The sequence below is a fragment of the Capra hircus genome, chromosome 4 (genome assembly GCF_001704415.2).
Source record: "Capra hircus breed San Clemente chromosome 4, ASM170441v1, whole genome shotgun sequence".
NCBI classification, from domain to species: domain Eukaryota; kingdom Metazoa; phylum Chordata; class Mammalia; order Artiodactyla; family Bovidae; genus Capra; species Capra hircus.
Window position 1 is genome coordinate 48088013 of NC_030811.1, and position 18764 is coordinate 48106776.

At 39.6% G+C, this 18764-nt stretch overlaps 1 protein-coding gene across 7 annotated transcripts in view; it reads right to left on the bottom strand.

The window, feature by feature from the left end:
- ADAM22 (ADAM metallopeptidase domain 22) overlaps window positions 1-18764 on the bottom strand; it is a 235337-nt gene that overhangs the window by 188472 nt on the left and 28101 nt on the right. For all 7 annotated transcript variants that reach the window (XM_005679297.3, XM_013963374.2, XM_018047063.1 and 4 more), the window contains exon 3: window positions 7282-7358. In XM_005679297.3, coding sequence (XP_005679354.1) covers window positions 7282-7358 — 77 coding nt within the window. The remainder of the gene's footprint in view (window positions 1-7281; window positions 7359-18764) is intronic.

The window sequence follows — 18764 nt, forward strand, 5'->3', positions numbered from 1 at the left end:
GTGTTCTACATAATAATTTGTATTAAATGTACATATAAACAAATATTTACCATAATGAATTATGTTAAACAAGATAGTTACAGATTTATTAGTAACAGTGAGAAATCTCTTATGTTATTCTTTATCATCACATAATACCATCATCTAATTATAATATTATCCTCCTCACTTATTTTTATCCACACTGTAAACATCTTATTTACCACACTGAAAATTGGACATGGTTAAGTAAATGAGATTTAACCTTCAGTTCCAATTGAATTCATGCCCTTTTACTTATCGTGACTCCCAGTTTTATTGCAAATTCAAGAGTCCCAGTGGAAAGCAAGCATGTGATTCCCCTAAATGAAAGAAGACTGGACTTGCCCATCTGAATAGAATTTGGGTGTTCCTTGTCTGAGCTTTCTCCTGTTTCTCCTCCCACCACATCCCCATTCCCAAACCCTGGCTCTACATCACCTCCTATCTGCATGGGCAACCCATCTACTGCCATCTACTGTTACGTTTGAGTCTTTGGTGTCCTCCCTACCCCCAGTGCCCTGGTGAGTTAGGAAAAAAAGCTGATATCAGAGGGAGGTGGGAGCCTCAGGACGGGGGGACACATGTACACCCATGACTGATTCATGTCAATGTATGGCAAAACCACCACAGTATTGTAAAGCAATTAGCCTACAATTTAAATAAATAAATAATTTTTTTAAAAATTGTAAATCAACTATACGTCAATAAAAAGAATTTGAATTTAAAAAAAATCACAGAGTGAGAGAAACTATTATTTTGTTGTTACTGATGTAAGAAGATGAAGAGGAAACAATCTATTTAAAAAAGTCAAAATTTACAAGTTGGATCATCCTAAGATCTGATAGCTGGACAGCAGAATCTCTTCCAAATGCACACACACTACTATATTTAAAATAGATAACCAACAAAGACCTACTGTACAGTACAAAGAGCTCTACTCAATAATAATCTAAATGGGAAAAGAATCTGAAAAAGAATATAGATACATGCATATGTGTATAACTGAATCCCTTTCCAGTACACCCACCTGAAACAGACATTTTTGATCAACTATAATTCAACATAAAATACAATTTTAAAAAATCATCGACAAAAAAACAGATGGGTTCTCTCTTTACTGTTATGTATTTCACATCCTAGAACAACCAACCACAGTTCACGTGGAATATTTGCTCCTTGCATGGTGTGGGGTGCAGGGTGTACATGAATGTGTATGTGTGGTTTACATCTGTCAGGCCACCTATTGTAGGAAAAAATCACGGAGTTCTATAAAAAATATTTTCAGTATTTTTGCATTCCTTTACACAGTTTAATCATCTACTTCTTAAATAAGAAAGGAGAGAGTTACAGGAACAGACTTGGCCTGAATTGTTTCAATAATAGAGTTAAATGTCTTTATTAAGCCTTTTCTTTCTGAGGAATGGTTCACAGTAAAGTGTAACACCAGTTGCTGACCTCTGGAACAATCCAGTGTTGGCCTCAAGACTTGTTTGACCAGGCCAAATCAGGTCAGGACAGGCATATGTTTGGTTTTATTAACATATCTGTCCAAAAGAGTGAAATTCCACAACTGTATGACCCCTTAAAGGCGCTGAGAACTGTTTCCCACCCTTCCTAGTCTTGATAATACAGGAACTGACTGTTCTTTTCATTTTTAACCACCCCATAGTCTTTATCTGCTGCCTGTATGAGTTAGGACCCAAAGATTGAACTATTATATAATGTGGTTACAGACAAACTTGCTTCCTGAACATTCAGAAGGAGTATTATATAATGACACTTTTCCTTCCTTCCAATCTAAAAATACATATTTTGGGGATCCACTCTGCAACTGGAATTCAGCTACACAAGGACTTGACTTGCCTCCAGTTTAAAACAAGAGCAAAAAAAAAAAAAAAAAAAAAAAAACCGACCTATTCCACAGCCCTGGAATTGCTTCATAAAGCAAACAGCTTAGATTGAAGAGTTCCCCAGATGGTGGAGTAGGAAGACCCTGGGCTCACCTCCTCTCAAGGGTATCCCAAAATGACAACTATTTACAGAGAAACCACTGATGTGAAAGACCGGAACCTACCAGAAAAAAACCTTCTACAATTATAGATATAAAGGAGGAACTGCAAGGAGGCAGGTAGGAGAGGTGACAGTGCCATATAGTTGAGACCCACAGCAGTGGGTGGGCAAATCACACATGGGGGAAGAGCTATAACTGCAGAGATTGTCCCCTAGGAGTGAGGAATCAGAGCCCCACACTGTGCCCCCCAGCCCAAAGGTCCAGCGCCAGGAAGATGAACCTACAGAATGTCTGGGTTTAAAGGCCAGCAGAGATTACTTTTGGGGGAAGCCAGAGGGCTGAGGAAAATAGAGACTCCACTCTTAAAGGTCACACGTAAAATCTCACGTGCTCTGGGACCCAAGGCAGAAGCAATAATTTGAAAGGAGCCTGCATCAGACCTACCTGATGATTTTGCAGTGTTCCAGAGAGACAGGAGGCACCAAGATGCTGGTGGAACACATTTTGGGGAGCAAGTTCTACCACGTGGACGCTGGCCTTGGTGGGCACTACTCTGGAATCCTCCCTCTAACTTATTAGCTCCAAGACCCAGCTCTGCCCGCCAGCCAATAGGCATTACTACTGGAACATCTCAGGCCAACCAACGAGCAGGAGGAGACACAGCCCCACCCACCAGGAGGCTAGCTGCCTCAAGACCCACTGAGTCCACAGCCAATCCTGGACACGGCTTTGTGCATCCACCAGGGGTCCCAGGACCTGGCTCCACATACCAGGATGCAAACATTAGTTTTGGAACACCAAGGGTCCTGGAGCCAGAGGCACTGGGATTCTGCTTTGCTCACACCAGCTCCAGAATCTTCTTCCCTGCCACGCTCCCTCCTCCCCAACCCTCAACATCGGTCCCACCCCGCGTCTGGCTCCATTCACCAGTACGGAAACACAACTTCAGGACATCCTCGACCCCCCAGCAGCTCTATCAGGAATTGGCCTCAACCAACAGTGACCCAACACCAGTTCTGGGACCCCTGGATTCTGTAGCCAGAGACCCCAGGACCAGACCCTGCCCACCAACAGGCTGATTCAAGATTTGAGACATCTCAGGCCCCTCAGACAGTGGTCCTAGGGTCTAGCCCCACCCACCAGTCTTGGGATTCCCAGGGCCCTGCAGTCAGAGCCCTCGGGACCCAGTTCCACTCACCAGTGAGCCAGCACTACCTCTGGGAACCTTCGAGGTACCACAGCCAACCTTGTAATTACCTGGCCCCACTAGCCAGTAGCCAGAAGCCTCCACACAAGGGGCAACCAATTGAACAGGGGGGCCAGTCATGTCAAGCAGCATGCCCACAGTAGTCAGCACACTACATCAGAAGCACCCACACAACCCACATAGGGAGAACCCCTATAGCACATAGCAGTGATGACCAGAGCTACTAGAACACTATAAAAGGCCAGTTCTCCAACACTGGGAAAAGTAACCAATTCACCATATACACAGGATCAAATTTTGCATTTTGAACAACATAGATGGACCTAGAGCCTAATATGCTCAAAGAAATCAGTCAAAGACAAATACTTTATGTTATCACTTACATGTGGAACCTAAAACACACACAAAAAAAGAATCAATATGACAAAACAGAAACAGATTTACAGATATTTAGAATAAACTAGTGCTTGGAAAATCCCATGGACAGAGGAGCCTGGTAGGCTGCAGTCCATGGGGTCGCTAAGAGTTGGACATGATTGAGCGACTTCACTTTCACTTTTCACTTTCCTGCATTGGAGAAGGAAATGGCAACCCACTCCAGTGTTCTTGCCTGGAGAATCTCAGGGACAGGGAAGCCTGGTGGGCTGCCATCTATGGGGTCACATAGAGTTGCAGACGACTGAAGCGACTTAGCAGCAGCAGCAGCAGCAGAATAAACTAGTGGTTTCCAGTGGGGCTAGGGAAGAAGGGGGTGGGTAATACAGGGATAGAGGATTAGGAGATACAAATCACTATGTATAAAATAAATTATCTACAACGATATATTGTACAGCACAAGGAATATAGGTATTATTTTACGTCAAATGGAGTATAATCTATGAAAATTTTGAAACACTATGTTGCATATCTGGAACTACCATAATGTTGTAAACCAGCTCTATCTCAATTTTAAAAACTTAAGAAGAAAAAGTAAATTAAAAAGTATGTTAAATAAATATTCTGACACCGATGAGTGAGAAAAAAGAAGGAAGGAAGGAAAGAAAGAAGGATAAAGAAAGCAACGGAGGAAGAGTGGGAGGAAAGGAGAGCGAGAAAGAAAGAAGGAAAAGCTTAAAGAGCAAAATAATCAATTTTTCATCTTTCTGCTCCCTAACCAGCATAACCACAAGACAATATATAAAGTGAAACCATGAAATAAAAACATTCTCCATAAAAATAAGGAAAAAACCCTTTGTATAAAATCATTCTAGATCATACAACATAAAGAAAATAGATATTTGACACCTATGTTTAATATAGATCATAGCCAAAAAACAAAACAAAACACAGTTTGCATATTTCTCAGTCCAAACAATCTCTATTTATGCCATTTATGCCATTATTTTATCCTTTGTACTGCAATAAGGATGGGGTTTCTTGCCCCTATCGTGAAAGAAATTTTGCTGCACCCTTACTATTTTGTTTCATGCTCTGATAAGCATGGCCATATGTATTTCTCCTTCAGGAACAGAAAGCTTTAGGGCTCAGATGTCTCCAGAAGAAGTCAAGTGACTTGGGAAAGATGAATAAATATCCTTTCTTCATTGGGGTACTGAAAGTCAAGGCATTACCACTGTCAGAAACCAGAAAACAAAGCAGGAGCTATTCCCAGGAACTATTTAAAGGAAGGATGGGAAAGAGTCATTAAAGCAAGAGTCTTTCCGAACCATACCCAGACTTTCCAAATCATGCCCAGATACATATCTCCACTTTTAGAAGCCAGTCCCAAACACTTGCCCTCTTTCTCTTTTTTATTTTCAGTTCAATTCAGTCGCTCAGTCATGTCTGACTCTTTGCGCCCCCGTGAATTGCAGCACGCCAGGCCTCCCTGTCCATCACCAACTCCCAGAGTCCACTCAAACTCACGTCCATAGAGTCGATGATGCCATCCAGCCATCTCATCCTCTGTCGTCCCCTTCTCCTCCTGCTCCCAATCCCTCCCAGCTTCAGAGTCTTTTCCAATGAGTCAACTCTGCATGAGGTGGCCCAAGTATTGGAGTTGCAGATTTAGCATCATTCCTTCCAGAGAACACCCAGGACTGATCTCCTTTAGAATGGACTGGCTGGATCTCCTTGCAGTTCATGGGACTCTCAAGAGTCTTCAACACCACACTCCAAAAGCATCAATTCTTCAGCATTCAGCTTTCTTCACAGTCCAGCTCTCACATCCATACATGACTACTGGAAAAATCGTAGCCTTGACTACACGGACCTTTGTTGGCAAAGTAATGTCTCTGCTTTTGGATATGCTATCTAGGTTGGTCATAACTTTCCTTCCAAGGAATAAGCGTCTTTTAATTTCATGGCTGCAGTCACCATCTGCAGTGATTTTGGAGCCCCAAAAAATAAAGTCTGACACTGTTTCCACTGTTTCCCCATCTATTTGCCATGCAGTGATGGAACCAGATGCCATGATCTTATGTTTTGTTTTGTTTTTTTAATTTTTGGTCACACTGCATGGCATAGGGGATCTTAGTTCCCAACCAGGGAATTTCCCCTTGAAGTGGAAGCTCAAAGTCTCAACCACGGTACCACCAGGAATCCCTGACATCTTTCTTTTTTGCTGCTTCATTCTTCCCCAACTGACAGCCTCCACTCTCATCAGTCATCTCCTCTATCTCCTGGCCTACTCCAGCCTTTGGTTTCTATGTCAATATGACTTCCCATTCTAGAATTTAGTGCCTAACCTGTGCTAAGGATACATCAGTAAAGGAAAACAAATCTCAGTCCTCAGGAGCTTAAATTCTAGTGGGAGGAAAAAGACCAACAATAAAAATTAGTTAAAAATTAAAATATAGATAACTAGTTGACCATACAACAATGCTGCTCAGCAAATTTTTGACCTGCAAAAATGCCCATTTCATGAGTCAAACTTTATATTAAATGGTGATAATATTATTTTTAAAATTAAGCAGGGAAGAATAGGTAGTAGGGTGGATAGGGAGGTAAGCACACAGACGGTAAATTAAAACAAGGCAATCAGTCTCCAAGTGGTAAAATTATATGAGATGGTTTTTCTGCTCTTTCATTATTCTTCTAAGGAGCATGCATTCCTTCATAATGAGTTAAAAAAAAAACTGTATGACATCAAAATTGCTGAAAAACTGAAATAAGTCATTGTTATTTTAGCCACTAAGTTGTGTCCGACTCTTTTGTGACTCCATGCACTGCAGCCTTCCAGGCTTCTCTGTCCAGGGGATTTTCCAGGAAAGAATACTGGAGTGGGTTGCCATTTCCTTTTGTAGGGAATCTTCCTAATCCAGGGATCAAAGCTGCATCTCCTGCATCGGCAGGCAGATTCTTTACCACTGAGCCACCAGGGAAGCCCAAAATGCATCATACAACCATCAATTTTACGGTATTTACATCAAGGAAGAATATAAGACAGATCATAATAACACAATCGTATTCATGCCCTATGAAATTGGAAAGTCACACCCTATGAAATTGAAATTCATGCCCTAAAAAACATTATGTAGTATAAAATATCTAACATATATGTTCTAAGCCATGAATTTTAAAAATAAGAAATAAACTATTTTAATCAATATTGTAGAAATACAATTTTGTTACACTTTTTAATATACATGATCAAAGAACAAAACAATGCAAAATATTAAAGTATTTCCCTCAATTTTGCATTCTTGAATCTGTTATACTTGTTCAATTTCAAGGGGATATCCATTTTCTGTTATTTATCAGACTTTATAACTTATAGTCAATAGGTACCATAGTTTCAAATGTAGCATTTAACTGTTATTGGAGAATGAACTGGCAATCCTCTCCAGTATTCTTGCCTGAGAAGTCCCATGGACAGAGGAGCGTGGTGGGCTATGGTCCATGGGGTCGCAAAGAGTCGTACTTGACTTAGTGACTAAACAACTACAAACTGTTACAGGAAGATGAAGTAAAATGTAGGAAGCAAACAAAACTTTACAGAAGGATAAGAAAGTAGATTCAATGTGTATCTAAAAACAGTGCATGTAGCTCAGGAAAGACTTACTGATTTAGGAGGACATCAAGAATAAAAGATGTTCCAAAGGCGTCCAGCTGGAAGCTTGCCTGGTCAACGTGAGTCAACTGCAATATCAAAAAGATAAGAGGAATTTATTATGCAGCCATGGAGATCTGATGATAAGCATGTCTCATGATCCTCTGAAAGTTTTATAATATTAATTATAAAATCAATTCAACATGGAAGTGAAATAAAAACAAAGTAAACTTTACCTTCTTTGAAGCCATTCACTAATCTAAAGTACCACTTAACCAAGGAAGGCAAGTATCCTCCTTTTCTGCTTTATCTCAAGTGACTAAATATTTCATTTCCAAGAAGACTGAACTACATTTCATTCTGGTTTAAATGACTGACTCTTTTAAAATTAAGCTTTGCATATTAAAAAAGAAATAGGGAAAATAAGTTAATGCCAGACTAGATTAGTATGATGAATGTGATCTATTATAAGCAAGATATCTAAACTTCTAAAAACCCTTTTCATCCTATCTCAAATACATACTTTAAAAGTAATAGTTCAGTTCTAATTTACCAAATGGGATTTCATCAAGGTTTCTGCAATTCCTAAGAGAAAAACTGAACCTTCGCCCATCTACTGCAAACATCATCCATTAAAATTTTACTGGGAAAACCCATCACTATTTCCTATGCCATTTTAAGGACTCCCAGAAAAAATCACAAGGGATTCTAAAAAACATACAGTGTTATCAATAATATTAACATATTGAATAACCACATGCATTAACTGAAAAGAGTAAGCAAAACTACTTATTCCAACTCCTCATATAATAGAACTACACCTAAGCAGTAGAACTATAAATTATTTGATTTTTTTTGGTGCTATATTTATCTATAGCATCCAAAATTTCTACAGTAAGCATGTACAATTCCTTCAGTAAAAAAAGCAAACACTATTTTAGAGATGTAAATAATCTGAGCAACTGTATTTATGTAGCATGTGAGGGAGATGGTAGTGCTGCTCCCCAAGAACCAGAGCATCTCAGTAAGGGTCATCCTAGGATTCTGTGGGACACAAAAGGCACCTCAACCATATCTGGGATTTCCACTCTCATCAGACTATGGTATCAGGAGAAAGGAGAGAGCTTAATAATGATAAAGCTTTCTGGAATCAAAGGATAGCCCTTCAGTTTTAAAGTCTTTGAAATAAATGAGCGTGGGAGAATGCTAACACATTCTGATCATCATGAAATCCCAAGGGTGAAGAACTCTCTGGATACTTCTTAGCCTCATTAAACATTCAACCCCCTAACTACTCACTGTTCCCAATTAACACCCTGGTTATTACCAAATTCTGACTTCTCTTCTATGATAGTTCTTGGAGCCACACCTTACTCTTCATTTCCATGTATGCCACAGCTCATATCCTCTTTGCTCTTTCTAAAACTGACACTACCATGTGAAAATAGATAGCTAGTAGGAGGCTGCTGCATAACACAGGGAGCTCCGCTCAGTGATCTGTGATGATCTAGTGAGGTGGGATGCGGGGTGAGGTGGGAGGGAGGATCAGGAGGGAGGGGATATATGTATGAGTGCTCAGCTGCTCAGTTGTATCCGAATCTTTGTGACCCCATGGACTGCAGCCTACCAGGCTCCTCTGTCCGTGGGGTTTTCCAGGCAAGAATACTGGAGTGAGTTGCCATTTCCTATTCCAGGGGATCTTCTCAACCCAGGGATCAAACCCATGTTTCTTGCATGCCCTGCATTGCCAGGCAGATTCTTTACCACTACAGTCACCTGGGAAGCCTGAATAAATATATATATACATATTGCTGATTGACATTGTTGTATGGTAGAAACTAAGACAACACTGCAAAACAATTATGCTCCAATTAAAAAAAAAAAAGCTGACTCCTTACCAAAATAAAATCCTAACTATAAGTCCTATATTTTCTACTACATCAAATACAAACTTTCTCTCTCTGCATATCAAGAGCCTCAACAATCATCCCCACCTCGGACATAAAGCAAACAAGTCCCGAGGGACCCAGTCATATCCCATTTGCACTCAGTTCTCTCTTCTACTCTTTAATTCCACAAGTTTTGTGCATTCTAACCTTTTATGTAGCTTTCATGACTGTGCTTTTAAAAACCAGACCCTGAGGTGGTGATCTTTACCAAGGCCATTTCCCAGAAATGGCTCTACCCACCTTTCAAGACTTCCCTGGTGGGGCTTCGCTGGTGGCTCAGTTGGTAAAGAATCTGACTGCAATGCAGGAGACTCAGGTTCAATCCCTGGGTCAGGAAGATCCCCTGGAGGAGGAAATGACAACCCATTCCAGTATTCTTGCCTAGGGAATTCCATGGATGGAGGAGCTTGGCAGAATACAATCCATGGGGTTGCAAAGAGTTGGACATGACTGAGTGACTAACACTTCAACACTTACAATTTGTATTAATTCTGTCTAATTCTTCTATTTTCTTTTTCCTGCAGCTTCAGTTTACAGCTGGTACTTTTATTTTATTGACCTCACTCAAGTCCCAAGGAGAAACCAGTGATTGAATTCAAAAAAGAAATCCGTTGACAGCATGGTTAACTGCTATTTAGTGAAAAATGTTTCTATTATTGATAGTAAAAGGAATGGGATTATATTAATAGTATTTTAGTGTAAGACAGGCTTCCTTAGACTTTATGCGAATTGGTTCATTCAACAAGTATCTTCTGAGAGTCTACCAAGTGCTGGAATGCTTTTGATTTGGGGGACAAAGTGGTGAAGAAGGCTGCCCATGTTTCCCCTCTAGTGGGGCTTATCCTCTAGTGGAGGGAGACAGAAAGTGACAATTAAATAAAATGACACAAAATGAAAAATAAATTTAGAATATAAACACACTGTTCTCAGAGTTAATAAAACACGGTAAACAGGAATCAGGATAGATGGGGTTCTAGGTGGTATGGAGGCCTCTCTGAGGAGGTAACACCTGGTTGATGACCATAATGATTAAAAGGGATCTACGATAGATAGATCGTAGATCTTGAGTCCCTTGGACTGCAAGGAGATCCAACCAGTCCATTCTGAAGGAGATCAGCCCTGGGATTTCTTTGGAAGGAATGATGCTGAAGCTGAAACTCCAGTACTTTGGCCACCTCATGAGAAGAGTTGACTCATTGGAAAAGACTCTGATACTGGGAGGGATTGGGGGCAGGAGGAGAAGGAGACAACAGAGGATGAGATGGCTGGATGGCATCACTGACTCGATGGACATGAGTCTGAGTGAACTCTGGGAGTTGGTGACAGATAGGGAGGCCTGGCGTGCTGCGATTCATGGGGTCGCAAAGAGTCGGACACGACTGAGCCACTGAACTGAACTGAACTGACAATAGATAGAATAATAGCCCCCAAAGATGCCCACACTGTAATCTCTGGAACCTATGAACATGTTACCTCACATGGCAAAAGGGCTTTGAAGATGTGGTTAAGTTAAGGACCTTGAGATGGGGAGTATATTGGATTATCCAGGTGGACCCACTGTAGTCACTCCAGACTTATAAAGGTCAGAGTCAGAGAAGGAAATGTGATGAGGATTCTCTAGGCAAGAATACTGGAGTGGGTTGCCATGCCCTCCTCCAGGGGATTTTCCCATTTGAGGGATCGAACCCTGGTCTCCCACATTGCAGGCAGATTCTTTATCATCTGAACCACCAGAGAAGCCCAAGAATACTGGAGTGGGTAGGCTATCTCTTCTCCAGGGAAACTTCCTGACCGTGGAATTGAACTGGGGTCTCCTGCACTGCAGGTGGATTCTTTACCAGCTGAGCTACCAGGGAAGCCCTGTCATAGTGGAAGTAGAGATTAAACTGAAGTGAGGAAAAGACCACATGCCAAGGAATGTTGGCAGCTCTAGAAACTAGAAAAAGGAAAAAGTTAGAGCCAGTTCTCCCCTGGAGCCACCAGAAGGAGCATAGCCCTGAGAACACCTTCATCTTAGCCTTTTAAGACCCAGTTCAGGCTTCTGATCTCCAGAACTGCAAGAAAATTAATTCTGTTGTTTTAACATTAAGTTTTCAGTACAACATGTTACAGCAGCCATGGGAAGCTAATGTAGCATCACTAGCAATGTCCCTGAACATTTAGAAAAGTAACTCCAATAACAAGTTGGCTGCATCAGTATTCAATGTCATTTTCCTCCATGGCTTGGTTAAAAACCAAGGCACTTGCAACAGTGACACTCACAAACAAGGCACTGACACTCACGAAGGTACCAGGATCAAACTCCAAACACAGAGGGACTTCCCTGAAGGTTTAGTGGCTAAGAGTCCACGCTCTCATTGCAAGGGGTTCAAGTTCAGTCCCTGGTCAGGGAACTAAGATCCCACAGGCCAAGCTGCATGGCCAAAACAAAAACAAACAGACAAACAAATGAAAGTTCCAATATAGGACTTCCCAGCCTAACCAAACTTGCAGTGGTGATCACTGAAATACACATTAGCCTTTTTTTTTTTTCTTGCATTCTGGATAATCTCCTACCACTCGGGGACTTACAATCCCCATGTCTGACTTAACCAGTAGGCCGAAGAGAAGAAATGTATTTACTTCTTCAGGTTAGCGTGGAGAAATACTAAATTAAGTAGAATTACACAGAATTCAGGCAATATTAACAATCCAGCTTATTACTTAACACTTTTGAAGTGAGCCAGGACGGCTCACAGAAAGTTAATCTTAAACCTTACCTTCTTAGCTCAAAGGAAAAGAAAACATTTAAGAAGAGAGAACTAATCTATTGAAGATTTTCCTCTTTATTTTGGTGGGGGAGTACCTAACATATATTGCTCCCTGAATTCTAACTTTTTTTGATTAACTTTAACTAGAAGATTCAAAGGTAACAATGATTCTTAGAGATATTTGAAAATTATTATTTTGCAGAAATGTACTTTTTCAAATTACTTTGTAAGAATGACTTGTGATTTTAAAATCTTAAATGCTTCGTTATCATAGAATAATATTGAGAGAACCCCTGGAGCTCATTTAAGGTACATCCTTATTTTACAAATAAACTGAGCCATGTGGACAATGTCATTTCCAAATCATATTGGTAGTAGGGCAGCATTTCATCTCCTGGCAGGTCTTTCCCACCATGCTTCATCTCTGCTTTCATTCTGCAGTTTGGAGGTGCTTGCAGTTTTTCCTGGGTTCTAAAGAGCACTTTTAGAGCATATGAGAAGACAATCAAACCATAACAATCTTTGGAACTATTGACTCCATCAGAAAAGTCAAAAACATTACCACATCTGACACAAACCACAACCTTAGAAATTAAGAATTATAGTTTACAACACACATAGAAACCAATTTTTAAGGGAAAAAAATTACAAAGGTAATGGTGAAATGTTTGTGTTTTAAGCAGTGAGGCTGACTTTGATCATAGCTGTGAAAAAAGACTGAGGGAGAAAAATGGAAAAACATAAAATAACTAACCAGATGGCAATAAAACTTAATAAATCAATATAATTACATAAGGATAATTTAAATTTCAAATTTAAAAAATGAATCATAGGATTTTAAGACTAGAAAACCTGATACAATCCCCAGATTGAGGCCTATTTATTATTCACGGGCAAGAGCTAACATTTAAATGTGAAGTTAATATAACCTCCATGCTCCTCATGCATTTTGCTTCTTGGCAACCTGTTTTTTTCTCTTCAGTTCTCCCAGAGCCAATGAACTAGGGCCAACCTACAGAATCCAAAGAGCAGCTATAAGTTAACTTTTCGAGCTTGTGTTATTTACAACCGTTTTTCTTTTAAAACAAAGATGCACTAAAACTTTCACAGTAGAATCAGAAATTTGACACAAGGAGAAAGACAGGTAGTTGGATTTTTAATTAAGCCAACCTAAATAATGAATCCATGAATATTAATGGAGTGAGAGTATTACCAGTCAAATGGAATTGTGCAACAGGATACTTCTGTAAATAATTAACAAAATTAAAAAGAAGTCTTCAATGCATGTAACAGAGTCTTCAGCTATTCTGCATCCTAAATTCCTTTTGACATTTTATTGCTTCTACTTTGTTTTTTAAGAAATACAAGTGCAATTTTTTGCATCCAATACTTTCAGTTCAATAAAAAACAAAAACACCACTAATTAGTTTTGTCTATTTTCCCTGTTTTTCTACATCAGACAAGGCAACTGAAGAATCACCATAACCTCTCTGTAATTACTCCTCTACCTTATGCAAACTTCTGACAAAACAGCTCAAAGAGACTGATATAGCTTATTAACATTAAGATCCCTCATTCTGGAGTTTCTTACAACCACATCAATAATATGGTTTTCCCCTGTCTACTTAGTTAAGATATGGAACTTATTGCAGCAGAATTGTATAACAACAGCATTTTTAACAGAGCATTATACTCAGTAGATCTACTTAATACATAAATTAATAGAATATATGTGAGAACATTAGTGCTTTCTATCCTTAATTCTATATCTATGACTCTATGTTAAATACCTACCTCTTTTCATCTGGTTAACTCAATCATACTCATGGCTGTCCTAATCTACACTATATTTGACACTTACTTTACATACTATCATTAACCACAGCGCTCTTAAAATCCAACCTTCTACATTTAACATTGTAAGAACCAAATAGTGTTCAACAATAGAACATGTTAAAACAAAATGAAAGAAAACAAAAAAACATAGCCTTTAAAGCCAAGCAGACTGGTTTTGAATTCTAGGCCTTCCATTTATTAATGGAACAAACTAGGGCAAATTGTTTAATGTCTCTGAACTGAAAGTCTCTGCCTCTAAAAGACCAAAAATAATAATAAACACTTCTATAGCTTTATTGTGAAAACTGAAGGAAAGTTACAATGTATTCAACCTTTGTGGAGCACTGACCATACCTCCGGAAATACACAGGGCCTTGAGTCAGACATGGAACCCAGGAAACTCACAGTCAAAAAAAGAAATCATTAACCAAAGTATTACAAAATATTTCAAAGTCCAATAATCAGTTCAGTTCAGTTGCTCAGTCGTGTACAACTCTTTGCAGCCCCATGGACTGCAGCATGCCAGGCTTCCCTTTCCATCACCAACTCCCAAGGCTTGCTCAAATTCATACCCATCAGGTTGGTGATGCCATCCAACCATCTCATCCTCTGTTGTCCCCTTCTTCTCCCGCCTTCAATCTTTCCCCGCATCAGTGTTTTCTCCAATGAGTCAGTTCTTAACATTAGGTGGCCGAAGTATTAGAGTTTCAGCCTCAGCATCAGTCCTTCCAATGAACATTCAGGACTGATTTCCCTTAGGATTGACTAGCTGGATCTCCTTGCAGTCCAAGGGACTCTCAAGAGTTTTCTCCAACACCAAAGTTCAAAAGCATCAATTCTTCAGCACTCAGCTTTCTTTTTAGTCCAACTTTCACATCTATACATGACTACTGGAAAAACCATAGTTTTGACTAGATGGACCTTTGTGGGCAAAGCAATGTCTCTGCTTTTTAACATGCTGTCTAGGTTGGTCATAGCTTTTCTTCCAAGGAGCAAGAGTCTTTTAATTTCATGGCTGCAATCACCATCTGCAGTGATTTTTGGAGCCCAAGAATATAGTCTGTCATTGTTTCCATTGTTTCCCCATCTATTGGCCATGAAGTGATGGGACCGGATGCCATGATCTTCATTTTCTGAATGTTGAGTTTTAAGCCAGCTTTTAACTCTCCGCTTTGACTTTCATCAAGAGGCTCTTTAGTTCCTCTTCACTTTCCGTCATAAGGATGGTGTCATCTGTGTATCTGATGTTATTGATATTTCTCTCAGCAATCTTGACTCCAGCTTGTGCTTCATCCAGCCCGGCATTTTGCATGATGTAGTCTGCATATAAGTTAAATAAGCCAACAGAAGAGAAGACTCTATATGTGGACATCACTAGATGGTCAATACTGAAATCATTGATTATATTCTTTGAAGCCAAAGATAGAGAAGCTCTATACAGTCAGCAAAAACAAAACTGGGAACTAACTGTGGCTCAGATCATGAACTACTTATTGCCAAATTCAGACTTAAATTGAAGAAAGTAGGGAAAGCCACTTTTTCAGGTATGACTTAAATAAAATCCCTTACAGTGGAAGTGACAAATAGATTCAAGGGATTACATCTGATAGACAGAGTGCCTGAAGAACTATGGATGGAGGTTCATGACATTGTACAGGAGACAGTGATCAAGACCATCCCTAGGAAAAAAAAAATGCAAAAGCGGAAAACAGTTGTCTGAGGAGGCCTTACAAATAGCTGTGAAAAGAAGAGAAGTGAAAGGCAAAGAAGAAAAGGAAAGATATACCCATTTGAATGCAGACTTCCAAAGAATAGGAAGAAGAGACAAGAAAACCTTCCTCAGTGATCAACGCAAAGAAATAGAGGAAAACAATAGGATGGGAAAGACTAGAGATCTCTTCAAGTCCCAAAACGGATATATGTAAAAGATTTGTATCTTTTACAGCAGACCTCTGACCATAAGATTACAGAGAGTTGAGGAGGTACTTCTCAGACCAAGAATGCAGGGGAAAGCACTCCTAATAAAGGATCTACAAAGACACAAAAATAGAAAATAACTCAGCACATACAAGGATGGAAGGACACGCTATATTCCTGAGACAGAGAATGGGAGGCATCTATTGTAGGAGAACAGGCTAGAACCCCAGTGGCAAAGAATTTTCAAACCAGTGGTTGTCAATCCTGATTGCATATTGAACCAGTGAACCAGTGAAGTTACTCAGTCCTGTCCAACTCTTTGTAATCCCATGGACTGTAGCCTACCAGGCTCCTCCATCCATGGAATTTTCCAGGCAGGACTACTGGAGTGGGTTGCCATTTCCTTCTCTGGTGGATCTTCCCGACCCAGGGATCAAACCCAGGTCTCACGTGTTGCAGGCAGACACTTTACCGTCTGAGTCACCAGGGAAGCCCGCATATTAGGCTACATACGCGGCCCTAAGATTGTATATTAGGCTTACTCAGAAAGCTCTTTATTTATTTTTATTATGTATTTATTTACTTTTTTTTGGAGTATAATTACCTTACAATGTTGTGCTAGTTTCTGCTGTACAATGAAGTGAATCAGCCACATGTATGCATATATCCCCTTCCTCCTGATCTCTCAACCTCCCTCCCATTCCCTCCATCCCACCCCTCTAGGTCATCATAGAGCAACAAGCTGAGCTCTCTGTGTTACACAGCAGCTTTCCACTGGCTATCTATTTTGAGCATAGCACTGTATATACGTCAGTGCTACTCTCCCAATTTGTCTCACCCTCCTCTTTCCCTCTGCATCCACAAGCCTCTGTCTGCATCTCTATTCCTTCCCCGTAAATAGGTTCATCCGTACCATTTTTCTAGATTCCATATATATCCATTAACATATGATATTTGTTTTTCTCTTTATGACTTATTCATTCTGCATGACAGACTCTAGGTCTATCCACGTCACGACAAATAACCCAATTTTATTCCTTTTTATGGATGAGTAATATTCTATTATACATATGGAGCACATCTTCTCAGAAATATTTTTTTTAAAAATACCAATGCCTGGGCCCCAAACTCAGAGATTCTTTTAGTCTAGAATGGATCCTGGGCATCAGTATTTTTTAAAGAACTACCCTGTGATTTCTGAGGGTGGCCAAGGGTTAAAAACCACTAGCATAAAACAATGTAAGAAATGTACTCTTTATCCTGGAAACAATAATAAATGGATGTAAAAGCCTTTGAGATGATAGATGTTCGATAAATACCTCCTTTCCCATTTCTTCACAGTTTATGACAAAATATGTTTAGTTTTGAAATAATGATATACTTATCAAATTCTCACATATTTCTTGCAAGAAAAATGTATGCTCTTGTGACAGTTTACTGCTTGAATTTTTTTGTTGAATTCATACCAAAATAATAAATGTTTTAAAAGTTAAAAAAAAAAAAAGGAAGGGGACAGTACAAAAGGCAAAAAAAAAAAGAAGAAAAATAGATCCCATCTGGTGGCCTTCCAGATAAACTGAAAGCCAAGAAGTTTACAGAAACATCTCTACAAGCACCTTAGCATACTCTTTTGCACATAGCAGGCTCAAAAAAACTTTAAAAAAGAAGAAGGAAAAGGAGCACTAGATTGGAATTCCCACGAAAATTTTTAAAGAGCTCTCTGTGACAGTCTAACAGGTAATCAATTACCATGGAATGCCTCTCTAGTTGAACTTGCTCTATAATGCAAATACCAATTCTTGCTATTATTTGCTGTGAAAAACTTTACAACTGATGCAAACATGTCCCATTGTTGTGGACATGCACCTATTTAGGGATGTGTTATCCAAGAACAAAGATTATGTTATGCAGATCTCAGCACACAGGAATGCAAGATGAAGCCACACATACCATCAAAAAAGAAAAAAAAACAAAGGTTCTTCTTAGATGAGTTCATTTTATAAAATTTTATATTGGAATATAGTTGATAAAAAATGCTGTATTAGTTTCAGGTCTACAGCAGAGTGATTCAGTTATACACATCTTAGGAGGCACACTCTGAATTAGCCTTACTGAGTTTCCAGTTCTGATGTCACTGAAAGGCCTCGATTCTGTGATTCCTTATGGCCAAGGACCCTTCTCTCCAGTGGCTGCTGCTCCAACAAGCTGGGGTGGGAGAATGCTGTGCAGACACTGGCATCAGCTCTGATTTTCTCATCTCCATTCAGGAAGTTAGGCAGCCTCATTACCTATTTATGCTCTGCTATATTCTGATAAATCAGTCTCTCCATCATCTTGGCCATTAACTGCCCATTACTAGGACTTCATTTTGGTCCTGAACAAGAAAACGCTTACTCACACAAGCCTGAAAGTAGAAGCAGATCTTTATGATCTTTGGCAGCCTGAGAACAATACAATATGTAGTCATATTGAGCTGTAATTAAATCTGAGTGCAAGGAACCCCAATGTTTGAATGCAATAAAATCAGCAGACAACATCCCACAGAAGAACCAGTCCTGGGAAACTGATACTTTCCCTTAATGCAAGAAAGGCTTAGGAGAAAAATTACAGGTCTTCCTGACCCCACTGCTGATGGGACATTTCATTTATGGAGCTACGAAAACTTTCTCATTTTGTTTCTCCCAAAATGATAACTAAAAATAGTATGAATTACAGGTTGCTGCAAGAAAAGTACTTTAAAATTTTTGTTTATGGTGAAAAAATGGATAAAAGCTTGCTGTGAAGCATAATGTAACTACTGAGAGCTAGGTAAAAAGAACAGAGGAAGGGAGAGGCAGTTAAGCTATTACATTATCAAATGAATGACTAGTCAGTTCAGCTCTAAATCGGATAATTTTAAAAGCAGGCCTGGAAATAAAGGTTGTCTCTGCCAGCTGGGTCACAGTCCTTCCTGGAGGCAACTTCAGAAAGAGGTCAAGTCCAAAGAATAAAATTAAGAATGGTGAGTTCTTCACATCAAGATTCACTTCAGCCAGTTGTTAAG